General features: G+C 37.8%; 1 protein-coding gene across 1 annotated transcript in view; it reads left to right on the top strand.

Moving 5' to 3' along the window:
* Positions 1 to 6371: 6371 nt before the first annotated feature.
* Positions 6372 to 26023, top strand: part of LOC119250806 (BCL-6 corepressor-like) — an 88708-nt gene continuing 69056 nt past the window's right edge. The window contains 2 exon segments of the mRNA XM_037518406.1: positions 6372 to 6548; positions 6974 to 7055. Coding sequence (XP_037374303.1) covers positions 6372 to 6548; positions 6974 to 7055 — 259 coding nt within the window.

Genomic DNA, 26023 nt, shown 5'->3' with positions numbered 1-26023 from the left:
TGGGAAAGCAAAGGCATCATGGGGAATATAGAGGATTTGGGGAACATACATACACACAAAAATTTCATGAGACAGACATAGAATTGTGGGAACACAAAGGCATCATGGGAGAAGCAGGGAAGCTGGGAACAGAAAGGATCATAGAAATAGCAGAAAATGTTATGGACAAAAGGGCATCATGGGGAATATTGTGGGAATGAGAATATCATGGGAATGTTTGGTATTTGTGGGGACACAAAGATATCATAGGACAGACAGGACTGTGGGAAAAGAGGAGAAGAAAGGAATATTGGAAACACAAGAGCCGAATGGGAAGATTAGGAATTAAGGTAACAAAGGATATATTGGGGGACATTTGGGATTATGATTTGGGAAAGGCATGGGATACCACAAAGGCCTCAAAGGAGATACTTTTGGAACCAAGGAAGCATTAGGGGATAGTCTGGGTACTTTAGGAACAAAAGGCATTGAGGGAGTGACTCAGAGTTATTGAGGGGAAAAAAGGCATCATGGGAGGAATGGGTTGAATAGGAATACCAGAGTATTGTGGAGGGACAGTGGGAATTGTGGGCATAAAAGGCATAATGGGAGCCTTCTTGGTGGTGCAGGTGGTTAAGCACAGCACTGTGAAGCTATCTGCAGCCTCTGCAGTGTGTGTTCCATCCCCAGCTGGCCAGGGAGCAACCCACATGGCGAGCAGACCTCTCCTGTCTCACCTGCTGCTCCCCTCAGCAGTGTATTTCAGTCAGTCTGCCTGTTCTGCTCCCCACTCTGTCTCTGGTGAATCCTCTCACCCCCAACATCTCTGGCCCGTGCCCTAGCTCGTGTATGCATAAATAAATAAAAATCTTTTAAAAAAAAGGCATAATGGGACATAATGAATTATGGGACCAGAAGGCATCATGAGTGGTTACTATGAGAACACAAAGGCATCACTGGAGAGACAGGTAATTGTGGAAACAATAAGAATTTTAGAGTAAAGGAGGGAATGTTGGAAACACAGAGGCATCATGGTAGAGAATCAGGATTATAGGAAAACTAAGCAGGGATTGTTAAGAACAGGAGAAGATTATGGGTGACACAGGGAATTGTGGGGAAAAGAAGAGCTCATTGAACGAACAGGGGGTTGTAAGAACAAAAAGGCCTCATGGAATTTACAGTAAATTATGTGAACAGTACGGTATTATGGGATACAGGGAACTGTGGAAATACAAACACATTATAGTAAATACAGGGAATTGTGGGAGCAAGAAAGGATTATGAGATAATATTGGGCCATTAAGTCACGATAGGAAGACTGAGAATTTTTATTACACTTATGAGCAGAGAAAGCATAATAAGATCAACTAGGAATTTTGAAGTAACAAAGGCATTATGGGAGAGACAGAATTATGGGAAGAAGTTGGCATCAAGAGAGAAGGTAGACACAAATGTATACTGGAAAGGAGGGAAATGTTAGAATCTGAGGCCAAAATGAGAGAGCCTTGAAACTGTGGGAATAAAGGCTTAATGGGATATACAGGCAAATCAAATACAGGAAGCCATATTGTGGGAAGAATGTAGGAGAGACATACAAGGGCATGATGGGAAAGATAGTAACTATAGGAACACAAAGGCATCGTGAGAAAAACACAGAATTGTGAGTATACGAAAGCATCATGGGAAGAATTGGGAAATGTGGGAAATTGAAGTCCTGGTAGGAGAGACAGGAAATTGTAGGGAAAAGAAGTACAACAATAGAGTTAGGGAATTGAAGAAATAGAAAGATGTCACATGATAAAAGGAACAGAGGGAACTAAAAGCCTTAATGGTAGAGAGGGCAATGTTAGGGACAAAAGGCATTTTAGTGAAAATAGTCAATTGGGATAAACACCTGGGATCTTGAAAAATGGAAGTTGGAGGTATAAGATATCATCATGGGGACACAGTGAATGATGACACACCAGAGCATTGTGGGAGACACATGGTTTGTTGAAAGCAGAAGGCCTACTAAGAGAGAAGCATTCTGCTAACAAAGTGCATTTACTGTATAAATAATTTTCAAAACCTAAACAATGTGTAAGGCATCAAAAAAAATAGGCTGGTTATTCAAAGTATGACCCATCACCAAATATGAGTTTTGCTAGGAATACTAGCAGTGGTAGCATTTCTTCACGGAATTAGAGGCTTTACTCCTCTAACTCTTGTTTCTACAAATGACAATGCCTGAAACAAACAAATTTCTCATTACTGCCTCCCTAAAATTTGACTATAACTCTTCAATCATCTTCTCACTTCTAATGACAAAATTCCTTTTATCTACTATGCTATTAATCAGTGTAAATGCTCTTCTCCATATCAACTCTTATCAACTGCCTATTGACTTAGAGAACTTTCAACAGATTTACTGTACAATCTTACTCCAAAACCACTTCACAGATAAATTTGGCTGTTGTAAAAAAACAAAAACCTCTTGATGATGGCTGTATGTGTCCTTTCAACATTAGGCTTTATTGTAGAAACACAAAACCTATAATTGTATGACCCTACCACCTTACACAAATTTAAATGTTAGGATATTTCCTATCCACCATGTACTGCCTACCACTTCATCATAATCAAAAATTAGCACCATGGCTACTAGAAATGTCTATAAACAGAAAGATCTGACCAAAAACTACTTGTAAATTCCAAAGGAGAGCCCATATACAACTTTCTCATCTTTTAAAAACCTGACGAAATTTTATTTTTGTCAGGTGAATGTCATATTGATCTTCAGTCTTGTATCAATGAGTTCTATAAGTACTATCTATTATAACTTGTCACCAATTAAATGTGATCAACAATTACTGGCCATGTTACTGCTGTATATTGAAGCAATTTCCATAGGCTCCTCCCTAAACACTAAGAATCTCCAGTATCATAAGCAAACACTGCTAGTAATCACCCAAAATAAATGAAAATTACCATTTATTGATCTCTTGGGGCTCTAGCTTCTAATTCAGGAGTTCACAAAAACACTGTATGTCTCTGTTGCATGAGGATGATCGACAGGTGACCTGAGGACGGCAAGGGAAAGGGCTAACTGAAACGTTGAGAAAACTCGTGTGTGCCAGGGCGGAAAACCACCTGAGAGGGACACCCGGAACATGCTTCATCTTTGGAAGTCTCCTCGGTCGTAACCTAGCAACAGGGGCTTACAAGGACAGGCATCTCAGATAAGCCCAAGGGCTCACATACGTGATTTGTATGAGCTCAAGTACATGGCATGCCAGTCAAGGTTGTTTTGGCTTTCTCTGACTTATGATAAAACACAGATGTCTTTGTTCATATGCGTATATAATCATGCTGAAAAAATAAAGAATTACTGCTTGTAGCTGACAGCAGTCCCGGGTCTGGTGGGTCCTTGGCGAGCAGCGTCTCAGGTCTCACAGCCCCTAGAGGCTCACAGTCTCTTTTTCTATACTGTACTTGTTCTTCTTCCAACTTCTCAGTGAAGGCCTATTCAATGCTCTACCGTAGCAGTGCTCGATCACTTTGTTCTTGGCTCTTATCCTGATGTATTTATCCATTCACATTTGTTTATTATGTTACCTTTGTATGCCAAGTGCTGTGATGTTTTACTGACAAGGGAAAATATACAGATTCTATGCCCCTGAGATCTTCCATTGGGTATATCACAGCAATAACAAGTCATTATCACCAAGTTCCTGGCCTGATGTGGTTTCTGTGTGTGGTGTGACCAAAGACACACCAGTGGTCCCTATGTATAGCTAGGTTTTTCAGTTTGGAGTTGAAGGGAGAATCAGTTTCACCTTTGCATGTGCGAATAAGTGAAGAGAACCAACAGAAGCAAATCTGGAGGTCCTTTTCTGGACCCAAAAGAGGATCACACCCAGGGTCTACCTCCTCCAATCACCCTTCTCCCCATGGTGGGGCATTCTCTTCCTTTTGGGAGGCAGACTAGGCTCACTGGGTTTCTACCTACTTTTTTTTTTTTTTTACATCAATAAGCAGAGAGAAGCAAATCTTAATTATATATATATATATTTTTTACATCATTTTCCATTTTTCACAATGTATGTATTTTCATCTCGGTTATAGTCCCCATACAATTCCCACCCACCTTGTTTTGATCCTACTCCTGACTCCCCCCACCCTTGTAATGTGTCATCTTCTTCTATCTACTTTTTAACTTCCTTCCTTGCTATTAAAAGCCTCAAGGAGAAAAACCCTGAAGAAGTGTGAGAAATTGAAGACCAAGTACAGGAGGTGAGCCTCAATGCGGCCAGCTTGGCCTTGGGCCCTGCTGTCAGCAATGTTAAATTCTACGAGACTGGGATGATGCTGTTGGTCACAGTGGTGGAGTGGGAATCTGGGGCAGGCATGCAATCAAATTTTCACCAGTGCTAACTGCAACCAAGGACTTAAAGAGAGTGCTTTGCTGTATTTATGTGTTTTCAAGAGGGTTTGGGAGTGGTGTGCAGGAGGAAATCTGGAACAATGCAGGAAGGACAAACTGCATAGCCTCCAGGGACAGCCCAGGTAAATCTGGGAGAGAACATTTATTCATTAGGGAAGATCTTAGGAAATGTCTACCTTTTTGTTTCAGTTTTGAATGTGCCACTTTAATCCAACCATTCCGTGACATGACACAGCACCTCTGAATTTTGTTGGGAAGCACGCTGCAAGGCCACTAAAAAAAATCAAATATTGTATAATATGGACAACAATGTAAGGACATTTTTATAAAATTAATTTAAAAAATTATAGAAATAAAAATATGCCAAAAGAAAGAAAGAAAAAAAGAAGAAAGAAAAAAAATCAAAGGAACAGTAGTAGAAGTGGGCAGGAAAAGGAAAAGTACCATTGATACCTTTCAATTTTCTACACTTTCAGAGCTGTACAATAGTTCAAAGACAATGAGGTGCAGAAAATGCAGGTCGTTCATCTACTACATATGATACCCAGTCATTTCACAGAATTCTTTACAAGGATTTTTTTTTTCTAAAAATATTTTTGCATAGGGGCCTCCCTGGTGGTGCAAGGGGTTAAGCACCACACTATGAAGTAGTCTGCAGCCTTTATAGCATGAGTTCGATCCCTGGCTGGCCAGGGAGATACCCACATGGCAAAGCAGAACTCTCCTGACAAGCGTGCTGCTCCCCTCAGCAGTGTGTTTCGGTTAGTCTGCCTTGTTCTGTTCCCCACTCTGTCTCTGATGAATCCTCTCACCAACCCCCCCAATCTCTGTCCTGTGTCCCAGCTTTTGTATCCATAAACAAATAAAAAAATCTCAAAAAAAATTTTTTTGCATGGAAGAGCTGGGATGTATCACAGGTGCAGGGATGAGTTGATTCATCAGAGACAGAGTGAGGAGCAGAGCAGGTGGATCTACTAAATACACTGCTGAGTGGAGCAGGGGGCAAGACAGGAGGTTTGCTGTGCCAATTGGGTCAGCCCCCTAGCCGGGGATCAAACTCAGGCTGTAGCCATGACAGTGCTAAGACTTAACCCCTGAGCCCCACACAAGGATTTCTAATGCTGGAGGCTGCATCTTCAATACCAGTAAGGATCTCAGACCATGTAGTTATTTAATTTTTTTCTGAATCTTAATCATTTTGTAAATTCCTAAAAGATATTTCTCAAAAGGGGAGATGCAAATGGCCAATAGGCAAATGAAAAAATATTCAGCATCCCTTATAATCAGGGAAATGTAACTCAAAACCACATTGAAGTACCACCTTACACCAGTAAGAATGGCACATATCAAAAAAAACTAGCAACAACAAATGTTGGTGAGAATGTGGTGAAAAAGGAACTCTCCTGAACTGCTGGTGGGAGCGCAAACTGGTCCAACCACTATGGCAAGATATATGGAGTTTCCTCAGTCTACTAAAAATAAAGCCACCATATGACCCAGCAATTCCACTCCTAGGAACTGCCTAAAGGACACAAAAACATTGATTCAGAAGAACACCTGCACCTCTGTGTTTATTGCAGCACTATTTACAATAGGTAAAACCTGGAAACAACCCAAATGCCCAAAAATTGATGACTGGATCAAGAAGATATGGTATATACACACAATAGACTATTATTCAGCAATCAAAAAAGATAAACTCATGCCATTCGCAACAATGTGGATGGAGCTAGGAGGAATTATGCTCAGTGAAATAAGCCAGAAGGAAGAAGGAAAATATGGGATGGTTTCACTTATAGCAGGAATATAGGGAAACCAAATAAGACAACAGTGTAAAAAAAATAATTGCACAAAACACAACAAGGCTACATTTGTGTTAGGGATTATGTTCATATCACTTCGGAAAATTGTAAGATAGATGTTTCTAGCTGCAGAAATAGTACTATATGTCTTTTTGAGCTCTGCAAAAATGCTGGTGCTTAACAGTGGACAGTTACCTGCTAGTCAGTCTCTTTGCCTGGGCTGTGGGTGGGTCCCAGGCCTGCCAACAGCACTGGGCAGGAGAGATCCTTCCAGTGCCCCCTATCACCGACTCTACCCCAGGCTTGCAGAAAATGGAAATGGAATCCGAATGCAGAAAGTAAATGTAAGAAGAGGAGCAGAGATGTTGCACAGGGAGGCAAGGGAGATGTGTACAATCTCAGTTCCTAATGACAATACATGGTTTAGTGTTAAGCTCTAAGAAAAGCAGTGAAGAGTTGGAATTTGGGAGGGGTAATGACACTGCAGCATTGGAGCAGGACCAACAAATCCAGAGACTCACAGCCCTTCAGAACCAGGGGGAAATGGAAGCTGAGGGCTGGCCGATGCCCAGGAGACGGTGCTGTTACTGCCTTCAGCACCTGCAACAGTCCATTCATTCATACATCTGAGTGAGTTGAGACATACTTCTTTTGTTAATCCCAGCACCCTGAGATACCAGTCTCTGACAATCCCTGCTAAGCAAGCATTGCTTTTAGATCATGCGGAAGTTTTCAGGACTGTGTCCACTAATTTCTCATGATCTCAGAGGACACTTTGCAGCCTCTGGAGATCCGGGGCGGTGTTGATCCAGGCTCAGAGGTGAGAGAAGCTCTGTGTACTGCCTCCTTAGGTTAGTTTTACCTACATCACATAATTTTTTTAAAAAAAAATTAAGTCTTCCTCTGGCAGAGGAATGAAGGATCACTTACAGACTGTATTCAAGGGAGCTTGTAGTTGTTTAGATGTTTTCCCCAGTATTCAGGAAGAACTGTGGGTTCCACCACTCAGATTCTCTACCCTCAGTCTCTTTACATCTAAATCTCAGTAAAATATCATAAAGTCAGCCTTTAAAGAATTTGAGTTAGGATGAAGAGGGTTGACAGGAGGTGACTGTGAAGCCAATCTTCTATGTGGGGTCTTTTCATGTCCTGACCCCTGATTCCCCAGTTGGGTCAGTTTCTGGAAGATTCATACCATAATGTGGTACACACAGTCTTGAATGGGATTTCTGCACCCAGAAACCCAGTACCTTTCTGTTTTGGGCCTGAGTCATCTGCAAGATATAGTCCTCCAAAAGAAAATTTTGAAAGAATTTCTAAATCCTACCTGAATCTGAGAAGTCACTTTTTGCAGGATAGAGCAAAGAAACGCACAAGAAGGATGCACAGGGAGATGAGGAAGCTTCTCACTTATAGATGAGATTATACATAAGACGGCAGTGGTTCAATATTTCTCTGGCTAATGTAGCTTCGGCTTCCTGAGCACCTGAATTTTTGGTTTTCATCAACAATCCATCTCTTAGGTTTCCCTGGGCATCCTTGGCCTCATTCCCCAAGATGGGACAGGAAAATTATTTTAATGTAAATTTACTGTAAAAACTGTGGTGTTTCTGCCAAAAAAATTTATCTAACATTTCATGCTGGCAAAAATGCAAGAATTAAACTTCCTGACAATTCATTTTAAAGTTTCCTTCAATGAATTGACACACAGTACATTCTAAGTTTAGGGTAAATCCTAGTGCAGGTTAAGGAATTTTAATTGCATCATGAATCCATTTATAGCACTGGTTTAGTTACTTACTGACCTTTTCTTGAGTTTTGATGTAGGAAAACCAAAGTGAAATCATACTGTGTTTACACCATCTTAGGCTGACCAATGATCATGTCCTAGGAAAACAGCCACTTACCCACTGTTTCTTTTGTGCATGTTTATTTGCGCTCTTTACCAATATACAACTTATGACTCTAGACATCTAGCATCTTTGTCTTACTGATCATTATCCAGATGTGCCACATCTACTAACCAGAGTACAAGAAGATTCCTGTCATGTATCAGGTATGGATCCTGCCTAAAACCTAAGCCCTGTATTCCACCTTTGGTACCGTGAACCACTCTATTTTTTCCCCTTTATAACCTTTAAGTGTAATTAACAGAACTGCTTACTTCATTCTTTGCTTTAAATGATCTTTTCAGTTTGTAGAAATTTGGGAATCCCTGAAAGATAGTGAAGATGACAGATAAGTGGTAGAAACAGATGAAATTTGTGACTTTTCAGGCTCTGTGAGCTCAATCTAAGATTACTATGAAAAGTACCAGCAAAACGGAATTTTAAAAAAGTGTATTTATCTCTCATGCAAATAGCAGTTCCAATGCATTGAAAAGTAAATTGAATTTACAAGCATGAATTTTATTTGATTATCTGATATAAGCAGGAAGAGAGGTAGAGAGAAAAATCCTTTCGAACACATCCTTTGGATATCAGTTTCTATTACTCAATAATCTTGGAAAATATTTCCTGCCAACTGAACCAGATCCTGAAATCTTCTAGTGTCCTCCAATATCTCTCAATGACTCCAAACTAATTTTCAGTTTTCCTCCTAGCCTTCTGATGTGGAATCATTCTGAACTAAAACTGCCATTTCTTAAGTCAAACTAATTATAGTTGAAGAACTTGTTGTAAACCTCAAAGAAGTCACCACTAGGGAAGATCACAGAAACATTCAAACTACAGCAAAACCTATCAGAATTTTACAGCCTGATTGTCCTTCCACTGAAAAAGCAGCTTTGGTTCAATCACTTATAAATCTTCTTCACTAACTGTCCACAGAGATCAAAAACTTGAGTTATAGTTTACTTCAATCATTAACAGACATTCCTATGGAATGTCTTATATTCTTGTACCACCAGCTAAAACCATCTGCATCATCTCCTCCAGAAATAAGACACAATTTTAACTGGGCTGATCTGTCCTTGGTATATATCTATGTCCATGACATAGATACTAACCCAAATTTTGAAATTGAAACTTCCAGGGGAGTTTCAGAGAGGAACATTAAAAGATATGCCTTCCAGGATATGTTCAGGTAGGCCTTCTTAAAGTGATCAGAACAATCCGCCTAACATGCTCACAAGCCTCTCCAAGATGCTCCAAATAGTCTCCCAACATGCTCAGAAAAGGACTTCCTATTTAGAACAGGCCCCCCAAGATGTTAAGAACAATATCCCAAGATGATTGGAACAGTCTCCAAAGGATGATCAGAAAGTCTCACCAAGACACACAGGACAGGACCCCAAGATGTTCAGAACAGGTCCCCCAAGATAGAAAGAACAGCTCCCCCCGCAGGATATTCTGAACAGGCTCCCCAAGATTTTCAGAAGAGCCCTCCTCAAGATATTCAGATAGGCCTATGCAAGATGATTAGATAGGTCTTCCAAAGAAGTGTTACTTTGACAGATGGATTATTTTGAACTGAAGTCAAGTAAAATCTGACAGGTTCACTAAAAGTTATTTTGAAGAATGCAAGTTGAGGGTCACAACCAGAATTAGGGTTTTGTCTGGAAATAAGCTTTCTGCAAGAAACTATTAATATAACAGGGCAAACAGAGCCTCTTGTCTTCTTCATGTAAGTTTCTCCTCTCTCTTGGAAGCCCCAGGCCTCTCTCCCATTCTTAGCTCAGAATATATGTATCTGTGTAGATTAACTGCAAATATACAATTAAATGTATTCTTTTCTTTTTCTAACATCACTGGTCTTAATTTGATAGCTTAACCAAATCAAGAAGAATCTATAGAGTGGAGAAAATTTTTCTTTTCATTCCAACAGAGCATTTCTCTAAATTCAATGAAGACATTGCTGTTATTTATGTTTCAAGATCATTTTATGTTCTTCCATCTCACAGTAACTTCTATTAATATTGGACAGAAAGGTAATAAACACCCCTGAAATGCAAACTCTCTGTTCCAAAATCCTGGGTAATCTCCCTGTGAGATAATTTCAGGCTCATGTCAGAAGGCCCACTGTAGGCCCCAAATGGACTATTAAGCAGAAAATTTGTTCCTACTAGAATTCTAGCTTACATTGCCTTACATTATCCATGCTGTATGTGGTTTAGACAATCTTACTGGTTTCTATTTAGCATGTACAATTCATTTTTCTTTTACATACCTTCCCTTTTACTTTACCATGAGTTAAAACATTCCCCAATTAGAAACATGTATATTCCCAAAAATACAAGCAATAATAAAGACACATAAAACTTCTTCACAAAACCCATTCTCCCCCAAAATTTTACCCTAATTACCATCAAAAGGTCTTATTATCTAATGTTCATAAAGCAAATTTTATGACACTGGCATTTTAATAAAGAAAGGGTTTATTTTCAAAGGTGACTAGTAAGGAAAGTAGAACTAAAATTGAATCTGCCTCTCTGTCCTGTAAATAGGGACTTTATTGACTTTCAGGGAATGGTGTGGAGAACAAAGAGTTACATTTTTTTAGGTAATTTGTGGGCTAAGAGCAAATAAAAATTGAACTTGCCTGAGGTATGTTGGGATAGTTAGCACATATGGAAAGGCTTTCTTTCAGAGCACTGAATCTTCATAAAGTAGATAGGACATTTGACCACCTGGATGGTCTCTTGAGAGACATAGTCCTCACTTCTGAATTTTGCCCAGGTGATTCCTTTTCCAGACTTCTTCAGTTTATGTTAGCAGTATCTTGGTTTTGGCCAACCTGGAATTTACATAATACCTAGGTAACATTTGATGTAATCAACAATTACATTTTATATCCCAATCTAAATTAGAACTTTATCACTGTCTTTTTGTGCCAACCTGTGAGACTCTTGTATTTATGAATCCTGGAGACCTCTTCCCCATCCCCTGGCCATTTTAGCTATTATTAGGCAACTGCAGAGAGAAAAAAGGGGGTACCAGATTTATCAGTATTCAGCCACATGCTAAAGAACTTGAGACAAGACCAAAATTCAGACATACAAGAAAATTTATAATGTTTATTTACAAAGGAAGTATGAAGAGGAGAAAGAGTGGGGGAAATAAGAAAGGAGGAGAGAAGCAGGAGGAGTGGAAAGGGGAGATCAATTGGTTAGCACATGGCTAAATATCATTTGTCCTACCAACTACACCAATATGCAAGACAAAACCTGAAAGGTAAGTAAGCAACTACCTGCTTTCCCCTGGATGCAGTTACTCATATTTGTAAAGCCACAGAACTTTCTCTTTCCTCCATTTGAGGATAAATCTTAGTTTTCAAAGGTTAGCATCTTTTTATAACTACCTTATGAGAAGGCTGTTTGCTCCCTTCAAACACACATGTACCTGTAAGAACAGGCTGCAGAGAGGCACAAGGGGAAAATCAAAACAGATCTGTACATAAAATCCAAAACCCACTAAAGTAAAAATTGTAAAAACCAAATGTTCAAAAGTCAAAATCAAAACCGAGTTATTTCTTGTCATCAAAACCAAATCCCAAGCCCTATAGGGTGTGTCAGATGCCACTTGGTGCCACATGCCATCCTATATACCCTAGACTTCAGCAGGAAAACAAAGTTAAGTTTTAAATGTCCCCAAACAGATGACTGGATCAAGAAGACGTCATATATATACACAATGAAATGTTATTCAGTGACCCAAAAAAAGATAAAATCAAAAAGATAAAATCAAAAAGATAAATTCCAGCAACATTGATGGAGCTGGAAAGTATGATGTTCAGTGAAATAAGTCAGAAGGAAAAAGAAAACTATCAGATGGTTTCACTACGGAGGAATATAGGGAAACAGAAGAAGGGGTCATAAAATAAGGCAAAACTTGCAGGCAAACTATAGATCTGAAGCACAGAGTAGGGGAGTAGGGTCAAAACAGGGGAGAGAAGTGCACAAGGGACTGTGGTGGTGATGGTCACAGGTATTGTGGTGGTGGGATAATCATGAGGACTACATATGAGGGAAGGAAATCAAGTACAAAAATGAACAACGTAAGAAAATAAAAAATCATAATAAAAATTTAATTGAAAAAATTTTTAAAAAGAGAGAAAGTTTAATTAGACCAGTGAGCAAGGAAGACACAAGACTTATGACCCACCACAGCGTTTCTAGTACTCTTTCAGAAATCAATCCTGGGGTATCCTGCAACAGAAATTGAAGGAGGAAAAAAATATTTGTTTTGGCTTTTTTTGCTTAAACAAATAGCTCATGTCTTTAACAGTTTTTCAAGACCACTGGGGTTTGGTCTCTAGGTCATTACTTTCCAGGACTTCCTTCACTCAAGAATATACCCAGGGTCTTACTCTTGCAAGTTTCTTTTTTTTCCCCTTTAACTGGAATTTTTTAAAAATTGTGTGTGTGTGTGTGTGTGTGTGTGTGTGTGTATAAATGTTACATATATGGGACTGCTCACAAAGATATTCTTATTGCAAGGTTCTAAGAAGTATGAATGGCTTTAGCAAAAACATCATAAAGGTCAGTCCATTTCTGTGTAAGTTGAGTTTGGGCAGCTGCACTCTGCCAGGTCTTAAGTAAGACCTTATCACCAGATCAGAGAGGATGCATTGGTTCATCTGGAGGCATATAAATCCTAGAGAAAGTAAAACAAATGAGTCACAGCTAAAACTACCTTGAATTCCTTTACTTACTCCCTAATCACAAGTTCTTGTTTTATGACTTGTGTAGTATTCAAAATTGTAGATTAGAATGATCTTCCAAAAAACAATTTCTAAGGTCCTTAAATGTAGCAACTTTATCCTGAGGTAAACTCATTTAAGAAAGGGAGATGGACAGTATCCAACATAGGTGGGTTTCTTGACATAATTTTGACAGATCTTCTTTATGGTGTGACTCATCTTTTCAATCTGTCTTGTAAGTTGCAGTCCCTACACAGCATATAACTTTCAAATAATTGGTAAGGCATCACTTTCCCAGTTCTGACCTCTAAAACAAAAGAAGATTTACTGTCAGTCTATTAGAACTAGAAAATTAAAGCAAGGAATTATTTCCTTTAGCAACTGTTAGGCAACTTCTGAAGCTTTTCCTGCTATGGTGGGGAATGCTTCCACTAATTCTAAGAAGATCAAAAGACACATTTTAGTTGCCAGTGGTTTTGGGCATTTGGATAAAATCTAGTTTGCAAATTTCAAAAGAGCACATGAATTAATATTGAAATCCAACAGTTTTATGAAGTGAGTCATACTTGGGATTATTCTTGCTACCAACTGACAATGTTAGGTGATCTATTGAGTCACACCATACAAATAAATTTCCCTAAATATGGTTGCACACTTCTGTCAAGGCATATTTTCCATAATAGATTCCCTCATGTAGCTGTATCAACATTTGTTATGCCTGGACCTCTGGGAACAGTGTCATGCATATTAATTCATTCCCTAGGTGGAGTTGAGATTACACTTAGCAAAACCACATTTATGGGCCCTGTAAAAATATTTGGGAATACATTAAGATAAGATGGATAATCTCCTCATGGAGAGCAGAATGTGGGGGTGGGGGGGGCTCAGCTAAAAAGTTAGTTGCTCTTAGCACTATTTACAATTGCTAAGCTTGGAAACAACCCAAATGCCCAAAAATATATGACTGGATCAAGAAGATGTGGCACATATACACAATGGAATATTACTCAGCTTTCAAAAAAGATAAACACATGCAATTTGCAGCAACATGGATGGCGCTGGAAGGGATCATGCTCAGTGAATTAAGCCAGAAAGAAAAAAGAAAAATACCGGATGGTCTCGCTCATAGCAGGAATCTAGAAAACCTAAATAAGGGACCAGGAAAAAGAATAACTATAAGAAAGAAAATATCAAAATCAACAAACAACTATGAACCAGAGACACTCTATAGGGGGTGGGGGGCAGGGAAAGGAGGGGTTGGAGTCAAAATAAGGGGGTTGTAATTGTATGGGGAATATAAAAATAAAATTTAAATTAAAAAAAGTTAGCTGCTCTTTTGCTTTCTGCAGTCTCATATACATCCCCTTGTTGGGCTATATCACCACTGAGATAACAGAAAAGCTAGTGCTTTCAACAAGACTAAGATCTTTAGAGGGTGCTCAATGTCTTTCTTATTGACTATTAGAAAGTCCATTTCTTTCCATGTGGTCTCATGTGTAGGATACTTAGAGTCAGTGAATGATTGATCCTCTTTTCTTGAGAGTTACAGGCCTCCAGTTAGTGATATCAATTTTTGCTTTCTTTTTTTTCTTTAAAAGATTATTTATTTATACAAGCATTGGGTACAGTCAGAAGCACAGGAGGGTGAGAGAATTCACCAGAGTCAGAGCAGAGAGCAGAGCAGGCGAACTGATGAAGTACACTGCTGAGGGGAGCAGCGGGCGGCAGGAGAAGTCTGCACATCATGTGGGACCCCGGAGGCCGGGGATCAAACCGGCATGCTTTACAACCCAGTGCTCAACCACTGCACCACTGGGGAGGCCCCTAGTTCTCCTTTTTTATTTACATTGTAAACTTTAAAAGCTATGTCCATTAATTGGGAAAGACTCACTTCTATGTTGTCTTCTACTTTGGCTAGTTTCCTCATTACAGTCATAGTACTCTGTCCAATAAAAGCTGTGAGTAATATGTTAATCATCCCAGCACTTTCTGGAGTATCTGGATTCATATCTGTGTAAGTGGTGAAAATATAATTTTTGAAAAATCCTTTTGAGAATAAATTGAATACTGATTGGTCTTTTGTTAAAGCTGTTTCATCTTACCAAAACTCCTACTTAGGCATTCTTTTCCTCAGTCATGATAATAATCACCTCTTATTGCGTTCCAGCCTTCCATTCTCCCATTGGTGTGGTCCCAGTTAGGGTTTACCATTGGGACAGCATATTCTGGTCTTAGATGATTAGCTTCCCTAAAACCATTCTTTTCTCATTCAATGCTTGTAAGACATTAATATAGGTAGTATGTCCACCAGGTATGTTGGCAGGGGGGCAAAACGGTAGCAAACAAGTTAGCCATCTTTTGAAGATCCTGCTGGTATAAGGGATGAAATTTCTCCGCAGTGGAAAATGGAATATGTGATCAATAGTATTTGACAGGCCAACCTTGCTCATTTAATCTACCCATTAGGAATTGGTGAATAGAGAATTCTTTCTGAGGGAGTCTTCTTTGGCAAAATCAGGTGCCATATCTGGTTTAAGAAGAAAAAGCCATTTTAGACCTATTTTGGGAAGGGAGGAAGCCGGGGCCTGTTGGAGCCTTGGAAGCTGCTATAGGTTGGCTACTGACCACTTGATAGGAATTCTTTTCAGTGGGTTCAAAGCCTCTAGTAAGTGAAGGTCCTACTCTTTTTTCTCAACTTTTCAGCTATTGGGGTGAGTGTAAGACTTCTTTATCTTTTTTTATGTAATAAGATGAAGCTTTGCCTTTTCTAAATCTAATTTAGGGGAGATGTAAAGGTTTATATATAACTGCCTTTTTGTCTTTTTGTCTTTTACAAAATCCCTCCCATTACAAAATAGTGTTAAGGATCTAAGGTCCACGAGCAGGCCATTTTCCTAAGTTTAGTAACATGGGTAGGTAGACCAAGTAATGTTACTGGGAAAAACAAAAAACAGACACTTGTACACACTGAGTTACAACTGAATGTTTGCTTTAGTCAGTTAGACATTACCAAAGAGGCCTCTCAATTGGCATAAAAGTTCACTTACTTTGAAATCAGAAACAAATTGTAGCTAGTTCATGTGTGCACTTACATACACACAACTGAGGAACACCTCTCCCAGTATAAAAGTTGTATGCAAGAAGTTGAAAACAATCTCCACGTGTATGGCCACAAGAGCTTGTGTAAAAAAAAATTATTAGCTTCTCTGCAGTAGACTTTGCCAGGTCACCCAAAGTGAAACTTAAAGGAAAAGAGTAAGTATGAAGAAGGGTACTTTCTACTGTAAAGGTTGAACTCATATCTAAATCAAAACACACACACACACACACACACACACACACACACACAACCTTACTGAGGGAAAACCGAAGTTCTCTAAATTATAGACAGAGAAGTACCATCACTTGTCCCACAACTGTAATTCCCTTACAATAAGAAGGGTCCTTTGGGTTGATCAATACTAGGTGTGATGTTTCCATGATAGGTGCCAGACATTAATATGAAACCCTGAAAATAAACAGGGAGTATCCCTGTTTGTGACTCCTCACAAAACTTTAGGAACTCAGGATAAGGCCTAAAAGCAGATGCAGTGAAAAAAATTTCTAAAGTATTAGTTTATAAGGAGAGTGAGAAGAGAAAGAGAGAGAAAAGATGGAAAAGGAGGAGGAAGGGAAGGAGAGATAAAGATGAAGAGGAGGATGAATAGGGGGAAAAGTGGGAGAAAGGGGGTGAAGAGGGAAGCATAAAAGCATAAAGGGGATTAGGAAAAGGGAAAAGGAGTGGTAGGAAGAACTGACCAGAACAAAACCAGATATCTTATATCCTACTAGCCATACCAGAGTGCAAGTGAAAACCTCATAAAATAAGAGAATGAGATCCACCTGCCTTCAATGTTTAAAAATGAACCGGGTTGCTCATCACCAGTTCCTTGAAGGCCCTCATTCAGGAAGTATGGTTCATGGCACAGTGGGAGTTAGTAGTCTAAGGTGTGTGAAACATAGCTGACATAGAAGTGGCATAGGAAAGATGAAATCCATGACAAATGCTTCTCCCTTTGTCATGACAACCCATCCTATAATATACCCATTGTTGTGAAAAATGTTTTGAGTCCCCATTGAGGGATTGAGACAAGGGACTGTAACTCTTTTATCACTCTTTCTTGATTATTGTCCTTATATTCCCCACTATGGTGATTGATGCAGATCTTTTTCATTGTACCTTCCATTTTTTAGATTTATCTGAACAGGGAAAAATAGAATAAACTTGCTTGGGACTCTTAAATATTGGGGAACAAATAAAGGACCCCCTTGACCTGCTCATCTTTGGTAATGGGATCAAAACCTTTATTTTATTCTATTAATGTCGATTATATTCATCCAATTTCTTAGTAACCATCTAGTAAATATAAAGATTTATGTTACTTTATTAAATGATTCATTAATCAGAGACCTTCTAATTTAGTATCAGAAAGTTCTGAATAGTTGTACAAAATGCAAAGTTTTTACAAGCAGAGAGACTAAGAGATTATTAACAAAAGGTAAAAAACAGCAAAGGAGTTATGGAGAGTGGGATTGTACAGGTACAGAATATAGTGGTTTAAAGGCCTTTAGTGTTGTCCTGGTAAAGCAAAGTCAGGCCTTTTGGGTCAGGAGATGTGTAAGAAAATGACTTACTGTGACCTAGATAGGCTGCCATGATGCATTAAACAATAAATATGGGTTGGACATAGTCAAAATTGATCTGAGAACCAAGTCTTACAGTGGAATGGAATTTTCTACTTCTCTGCAAGTCAATACTGAAAAAAGAAAAGTGCCAGGGAACCTAAAGACCAAATATAAGCTCTGTAAATATTGGCTTACCATGAAATGGAACAGAGACTATATTCTTCGAATAGAAGTCACTTTGGAGAATAAATTGATTAAAGGGTTTTAAGTGACTCTTACTGTCATATTTATACTGGGCACAAGAGAGAAGGGTGAGAAATTGAAGACTAATATAAATGGCATTGTATTAGTTTTGGCAGTAATTAGTTTGGCACCATTGTGAGGACTACATTATAGAATTCCTCTATTTGCTAGAGTAAATATTGTCAGCCTGATTGGGCTGTGTTAGCTCAAACCCTTCATCCATAAGTCAAACTGATTCTGTAAGCTTTAATCAATGGAAAGACATTCAGTGCAGGAGGTGATTAGGTAAGCTTGTAATATGAACTAGAGGATTAATGTAATTTTCAGTGAAGTATCAAATTTGTCCCTAAAAATAAAATTAACTCAATTCTCCATGTTGGCCTTAGAATCCTGCTGTGACCTTTCAAAAGTGTAACTTTTTATACTTCAATATAATTGTAATCCTCCTCAAATTGAAGTCTAGAAATTGCAAGTCCAACCTCAAGGAGGTACTTGAAGAAATGCCTGGATGTTCTCATGTTTGTGCCACATATCAGTTATGTAATATTGTTTTAATTATGTGTAGTGTCATATGATAAAGGAAATGACCCAGTCCTCCAGTTTATATATCATGTCCTCCATCACTTTTTCATATGTTGTGCTATCATGGAATATTTAATTTTACATCAAAGTAATGTAAAATAAATCTATCACACTTGTAACATAACAAAAAAATAGACTAGGGAGGAGCACAGGGGACTGCAGTGATAGTACACAGGTGAAAATGGTGGAGAAAATTCTATAGGGACTACACCTGAAGGGAAAAAAGCAAACATTGCTTAAAAATGAACAGTGAAGTTAAATATATAAGTAAATTAGTTTTAAAAAGATTTAAAAATTTTTTCAGGAAAAAATAAAATAAAAAATAGAGTAGGGTCCTCCCCAGTGGCGCAGCGGTTGAGCGCTGGGTTGCGAAGCTGCCCGCGGCTGCAGCGCCGGTTCGATCCCCGGCTGCTCCCCGGCCACCTGCGAGGGTCCCACATGGCGCGCAGACCTCTCCTGCCGCCCGCTGCTCCCCTCAGCAGTGTCCTTCGGTCCTTCTGCCTGCTCTGCTCCCCGCTCTGGCTCTGGTGAATTCTCTCACGCTCCCACGCTTCTGACTATACCCAGTGCTTGTATAAATAAGTAAATAAACAAAAATAAATCTTAAAAAGGATAGAATAGAAAAGATTGATTCAATTTTAGCTGAGAGGAAAGCTCAGGGTTTTATCATATAGATTACTTTCTCCTGTTGACAGGAACTGGTGAGGGTTACATTCCTGAGATAAATGGAAAGTAAACTGCAAGTAAGTAGATATGATCTGGACATAACAAAAATTATGCCACTTTTAATACATAGATATTAAAATATTCAATAAAATACTAGCAAATGAATCCAAAAACATACTCAAAGGCATGTGCACTTTTTTTTTTAACAATAGAAAAAACAAAACTTTACTTGAACATAATATTAATGTTTTTAAATAAATTTTCTTGTACATTTGTAAAGAATTTTTATCCCAGGAATACAAAATTAACTCAACATAAGAAAATCCATAAATGTAATATACACATTACTAGAACAAAGGAGGCAGGAGAAGGTATATCATAATCTCAATTGAGTTAATATTGTTAAGATGTAAGTACTTCAAATTTATCTATCAATTATAAATATATATAGATAACAATATAGATTATCGTTTGACCTTTTCTTCCTTTTCAATTAATGCACATATCATATTGAATGTGTATATATAAACACATTTATGTATATGCACACATAAATATATAGACATATACACATATATTTATCAAATACATACAATGTAAATTACATACATACACAACTGTATGTCTATATAAAATTGTGTTGTTAATTAATTAAGCCAATCATAACTGAATTTATTAAAGATTTAACACTGAAGAATTAAGGCTAGAAACTTGATTGCTCCAGATTGTTCTGGGTCAACTGTGCGAATTCTGAGTCTCACAATGGAAATTTCAGCCTACAAGGAAAACATTCTACATTTTCAAGAATTTTTACAGAGAAATTTGGGGGCAGTTTCCAGTTAATGTATCTGTTGGATGTTGCCTATGTATTGAGGCAAGCAAAAAAAGGTTGTTAAAATTTACCTTATGTATGTAGAGCCTTATCTTTTTGGCACTGGGAGTTTTAGCAGTGTTATAAACCTCAAAGTCTGTCCTTTTTGAAGCGCTGAATTGTTAAGAAACAAGTTTCTGTTGTTGCTAATGCAGCTACTTTGCAAGGCCAATCAACTGTGCCTTGCTCTTTAGTTTGTACACCTTGAAACCCAGGAAAGGGTACCACTTTAACTGCTGTTTAGTTTACAGTACATTATTTCACCATTTAAAAGAAAATCTTTTCATTTGCGAAAACATGGAGGAAAATACAGGAATATTTGTTAAATGCTCAAATAATAACTATGAAAAAAGTAACTATCCTAGGAGGTTTATTCTTTTTTAAAAAAATATTTTATTTCTTTATTTATACAAGCACTGGGTACAGTCAGCAGTGTGGGAGGGTGAGAGAATTCACCAGAGCCAGAGCGGGGAACAGAACACGCAGACTGACAAAATACACTACTGAGGGGAGCAGCAGGCACGGCAGGAGTGGTCTGTCGTGCCATGTGGACCCTCACCCAGCGCCCAGGGGATCGAACCAGCTCTGCAGAGGCTGCGGGCAGCTTTGCAGCCCAGCGCTCAACCACTGCACCACCAGGGGAGGCTCTCTAGGAGGTTTATTCTATATTAATAGTTATAGTCACAGTTTACAAGAAATGTTCAAAATTCTTGACATAAGCTCAGATTCCAGAAATAAAAACTTAATATTGAATGTTCAGTAAATGAAATAATTCATGTAAATATGAATGGAAAATAAGTATAAATATATAGTTTATAGCACCTCTAGAGTACTGGGCTTAACTACTTTTCAAGTTACAAACAAATAAATGGGGTTATTTCTCTTGATAGGTGATGATTGATAGATATCTACACTATACATATATACATACATAGATAGCTTTCTGTATTAGAGAAGTGACAGTGGTAAAAATGGAAATTCCTTTTCAATATTTTTCAGAGGTGGGAGGAGTATTGATTTTAGACTGTATTTTCATTTTGTTACCCACTAAGTTTCTTTTTTAGTTAAACTACAAGCAAATCTTATCTTAACAAAGAATTGACCTCTCTCCCAACAGTGACTTAGAAGTTACTACTGAGACTTCATGGGTAATGTTTTAAGTTCACAATTTACCTTTCACTTACCCTCTAAGGGAGAGACACAAAACAATTAATATAACAAGTAAAGAATGCAACATTGAATTGATAAGTGCTTTTAATCCCATCTTCAAACCAAAGAACATTTTTAAAAAAGATTTATTTATTTATGCATACAAGAACAGGGGTACAGGCCATAGGTGTGGGGGATGAGAGGATTTCCCAGAGACAGAGTGGGGAACATAACAGGCAGCTTAACTGAAATTCACTGCTGAGGGAGCAGTGGGCAAGTCAGAAGAGGTCTGCTGCACCTTGTGGGTTGCTTCCTGGCCAGCAGGGATTGAACTTGTGCTGCAGTGGGTGTGGACAGCTTTATAGGTTTTGTTTTAAACCCCTTGAGCCACCAGGGAGGCCCCAAATCAAAGAACATTTTAAAAATACAACACTTAAAACTTAAAAGACCAAAAATAGTGATTGTATATCATACTAATGGCACAATATAAATAGCGTAAGGAACAACAATTAGAAAAATTGTATAAATGTAATTTCAGAAATGATTTTCAGTGAGAGAAAAAAATTTATGAACTCTTTTGGTTGTGTGCTGGTATGCTATTCCAAACATCCACAAACAATTGAGAAAACACAAAGATAAAGAAGATAGTGTATGCTCCAAACTACAGGGAAAGACCTGAGAAACTCCTGAAATGAGTCAGTTGGACAAGCTCCTCAGTGAAGAAGATAGTGTGTAAAAATCACAGCTTCCTCCCCTCACTTTCTTTGGGTCTTGAACCAATACAGTGAAACTTCAGTTAAAAGGGCCTGAAAACACAGTTGTAACATTATATTGAAAGCCCTGTTCACAGACTGCAGAAACATAGGTTTGAAAGGAAGAGGAAGAATGTCATTAATACTACAGTCATTAGCTTCTTTCAACTGCCCCCATATACAAAGTTCACTAGGTGTAGACTACTTCAGTATCGTCTACCACTCTAAAAAGAGGTTGCTACGGATAAATTCTCTCTAAAATACACCACCATATAATGGAAAAGTATCACTTTCTAAGAAGCACCCTTGAAACACAAATATAAAATTTATTATGCTCAGCGAAAGAAGTCAGAAGGAAAAACAAATTATCATATGGCTTTACTTTTTGGAGGAATAGAGGAAAATTGAAGAAGGTTTTTTAAAAAAGTGAACTCACCGGCAAACTATAGATCTGAGGGATAAAACCAGGAGAGAGAGTAGTCAAAACAGGAAGGAAGAGCACAATGGCGTCTGATGATGGTTCACAAGGGCTGTGGTGGTGGGAGATTTACCAGGAATACACCTGAAGGGAGAAATCAAATACTGTACAAAAATGAACGATGATACAAGAAAATAAAGTTTAAGCAATAAAAAATTAAAAACAAATAAATACACATACAAAATTGATCCCAAAACACCAATAATGGGAGATGGAAAAATATAATAAATGATGTCTTCAGTACTTAAAGGGATACTTCAACCTAGGGAGAGAACAGGCTGTCAGAAAACAGACATAAAGATAGATATTTTCTATTCTTTCTTTCAGAAAGAGAGTTCAAAAATGCCATCATAATGAAATTCACAGTGATGAATGAAAGTACAGGAAAACTGATCAAAAATATTCAGGAAAATTCAGAAAATGAATGTTTTAAGAAATAAAATTAACAGGGCCTCCCTGGGGTGCAAGGGGTTAAGATGCAACCTATGAAGCTATCAGCAGCCTCTGCAGCACGAGTTTAATCCCCAGCTAGGGAGCTACCCACAGGATGCAGCAGACCTCTTCTGAATTGTTGGCTGCTCCCCTCACAGTGTGTTTCAGTAGATCCACCTGTTCTGTTCCCCATTCTGTCTCTGGGGAATCCTCTCAACCCACTGCACCTCTGGCTTGCACCACAGTTCTTGCATGTATAAATAAATCTTTAAAAAAAGATTTTCAAAAAAAGAAATAAAATTAATGAACAGAAGATGGAATTTGAAGATTTAAATAAGAAAGTAATTGGAGATGTGGGGTGAAATAATATCAACAGTATGATAAAAAAAATTGGAGAAAACTAAGGAAGCAGAATGTACCAAATGCAGGGTTGAATCAGTAACCTTGAAGATGAGAATGCACAAAAGTACACGACGGAGGAAGAAATATGAAGGAGAAAAATTAAAAAAAACACTTTGAGAATTAGCCCACTCCATAAGGAATGAACATAAGAAAAATGGGTATCCACTATATCCATTATAGAAGGGAACAGAGAATTCATTTAAATAAATAATAAAGGAAAACCTCCCAAACCAGAAGAAGGAACTGAATATACAAGTCCATGAAACTAAAAGAACAATGAGTTAACTAAATCTGATGAGATCTATACCATTTGGTCAGTTATATATGATTTTTTCATTATACTGCGGAATTTAATTTGCTACTATTTTGTTGAATGTTTACAAGTTACATTATGCTAACCCCATACTACCTAAAAATTGTAAAATATAAACTTAATGTATTGAATACATGTAATCTACCAAACACCACAATTAACATCCCGTACTTTAATCATGGTTACAACATTTACATTAGCCTACACTTGGGTAAAATCATCAGACACAACATCTATTTTGATTTTATACGTAAAAAATTATAAATCTGTCCTTTAGCACTATTTTACTGTAAATTTTGGTGTATTGTGTGTTCATTTTCATTAATCTCCAAATATTTTCTAATTTTCTTTGTGATCTCTTATTTAATCTATATTGGCTATTTAAAGTTTGTTCTTTAACTCCACAGTTTTGAGAATTTTCCAGTTTTCTTGTCACTGATTTCTAATATCCTGTTCTGGAAGTAGAAAATACATTGTCACATCTACTGAGATTTAATTTATGGCTAAACATATAGTCTATCCTGAAAAATGTCAATGTGCATTTATGATATTCTATATCACTTTTCTAGATCTAACTAGTTCATGGTGGAAAGTTCCTTGCTTATCTTCTGCCTACCATTCTATTCAAAATATAATGAATGAGGTGTTGAAGGATCCAGCTTGTAAAATTATCTATTCTTTTCAATCTATTAGTTCTTGCTCTGCAATTTGGTATACATAATTGTTAGATATTCTTTCTAAAAGTTCCTTGTCTTTTATAACATCTCTTGTAACAACATGCATTTTTCTCTTGTAATTGCATAACTGCCTTGTGCTATTTAGGTTGGAATTGCATGAAATGGGTTGTTTTTTACTTTCAGCCATCTTGTGTTTGGGATCTAAAGAACATCTCTTTTGGAAAATGTGTAACTGCATCATTTTTAGAAAATTCATTCTGCCAATCTCTGTTTTTTCACTGGAGATTTGAATCAATACTTTTATTTATTTTTTTACTTAAATTTTATTTTTAAATTCCCCATACAATTACAAACCCCTTATTTTGACCCCAATCTCTCCTTTCCCAGCCTCCCAGCCCCCAAAGAGTGTCTCTGGCTCATAGTTATTTGTTGATTTTGATTTTCACTTCCTTATAGTTATTCATTTTCCTGGTCCCTTATTTAAGTTTTCTAGATTCCTGCTATGAGTGAGACCATCCCGTATTTTTCTTTTTCTTTCTGGCTTATTTCGCTGAGCATGATGCCTTCCAGCTCCATCCATGTTGCTGCAAATTGCATGTGATTATCTCTTTTGAATGCTGAGTAATATTCCATGGTGTATACATACCACATCTTCTTAATCCAGTCATCTATTTTTGGGCATTTGGGTTGTTTCCAAAGCTTAGCTATTGGCAAAAGTGCTGCTATAAACATAGGGGTGCAGGTGTTCTTTGGAATTGGTGTTTCTGTGTCCTTTGGGTAAATACCTAGGAGTGGAATTGCTGGATCATATGGAAGCTCTATGTTTAGTAGGTCAAGAAATCTCCACACAGCTCTCCATAGTGGTTGGACCAGTTTGCACTCCCACCAGCAGGGCAGGAGAGTTCCTTTTTCTCCACAACCTCGCCAATATTTGTTGTTGCTAGTTTTTTTAATATGTGCCATTCTCACTGGTGTAAGATGGTATCTCATGGTAGTTCTGATTTACATTTCACTGACTACAAGTGATGTTGAACATTTTTTCATATGCTTGTTGGTCATTTGCATTTCCTCTTCAGAGAAGTTTCTTTTTAGCTCTTCTGCCCATTTTTTGATGGGATTATTTTTGTTTTTGTTGAATCTCATCAGCTCTTTGTAGATTTTTGTGATCAGTCCTTTAAAAATGTTCTCCCATTCAGTGGGGTTTCTCTTTGCTTTGGTTATTGTCTCTTTTGCTGTGCAGAAGCTCTTTATTTGATGTAGTCCAGCTGTTTATCTTTGCCTTCACTATCACTGCTTTGGGTGATGTGTCTGTAAAGATGTCTTCAATGTGCAAATCATGTAGTGTTTCCCCTATATTTCCTAATATGTATTTTATGGTTTCAGATCTATGTCTAGTTCTTTAATCCATTTTGAGTTGATTTTTTTGTATGGTGTGAGGTAGTGGTCAAGCTTCATTCTTTTGCATGTAGTCACCCAGTTTTCCCAGCACCATTTATTGAACAAACTTTCTTTGCTCCAATGCATATTCTTTGCTCCTTTGTCAAAGATTAGTTGACCATAAATCTGTGGGTTTATTTCTGGATTTTCTATTCGATTCCATTGGTCTGTGTGCCTGTTCTTGTTCCAATACCATGCAGTTTTGATGATTATGGCTTTGTAGTATCGTTTGAAGACTGGGAGTGTGATGCCTCCATTCCCTTCTTTTTTTTTCAGGAGAGCTTTGGCTATTTGGGGTTTTTGGTGATGCCATATGAATTTCATAATTAATTGTTCTATTTCTTTGAAGAATGTCACTGAAATTTTTATTGGAATAACATTGTATCTGTATATTGCTTTTGGTAGGATGGCCATTTTGATGATGTTAATTCTTTCAATCCATGAGCAGGTGATCTCTTACCATTTCTTTGTATCTTCTTCTATTACTTTTAACAGTGTTTTATAGTTTTCTTT

Source organism: Talpa occidentalis, unplaced genomic scaffold (assembly GCF_014898055.3).
Source record: "Talpa occidentalis isolate TD23 unplaced genomic scaffold, MPIMG_talOcc4v2.1 talOcc4.18, whole genome shotgun sequence".
Lineage (NCBI taxonomy): Eukaryota > Metazoa > Chordata > Mammalia > Eulipotyphla > Talpidae > Talpa > Talpa occidentalis.
Note: the sequence above shows the minus strand (reverse complement) of the source record. Positions and strands in the feature narration are given on the sequence as shown.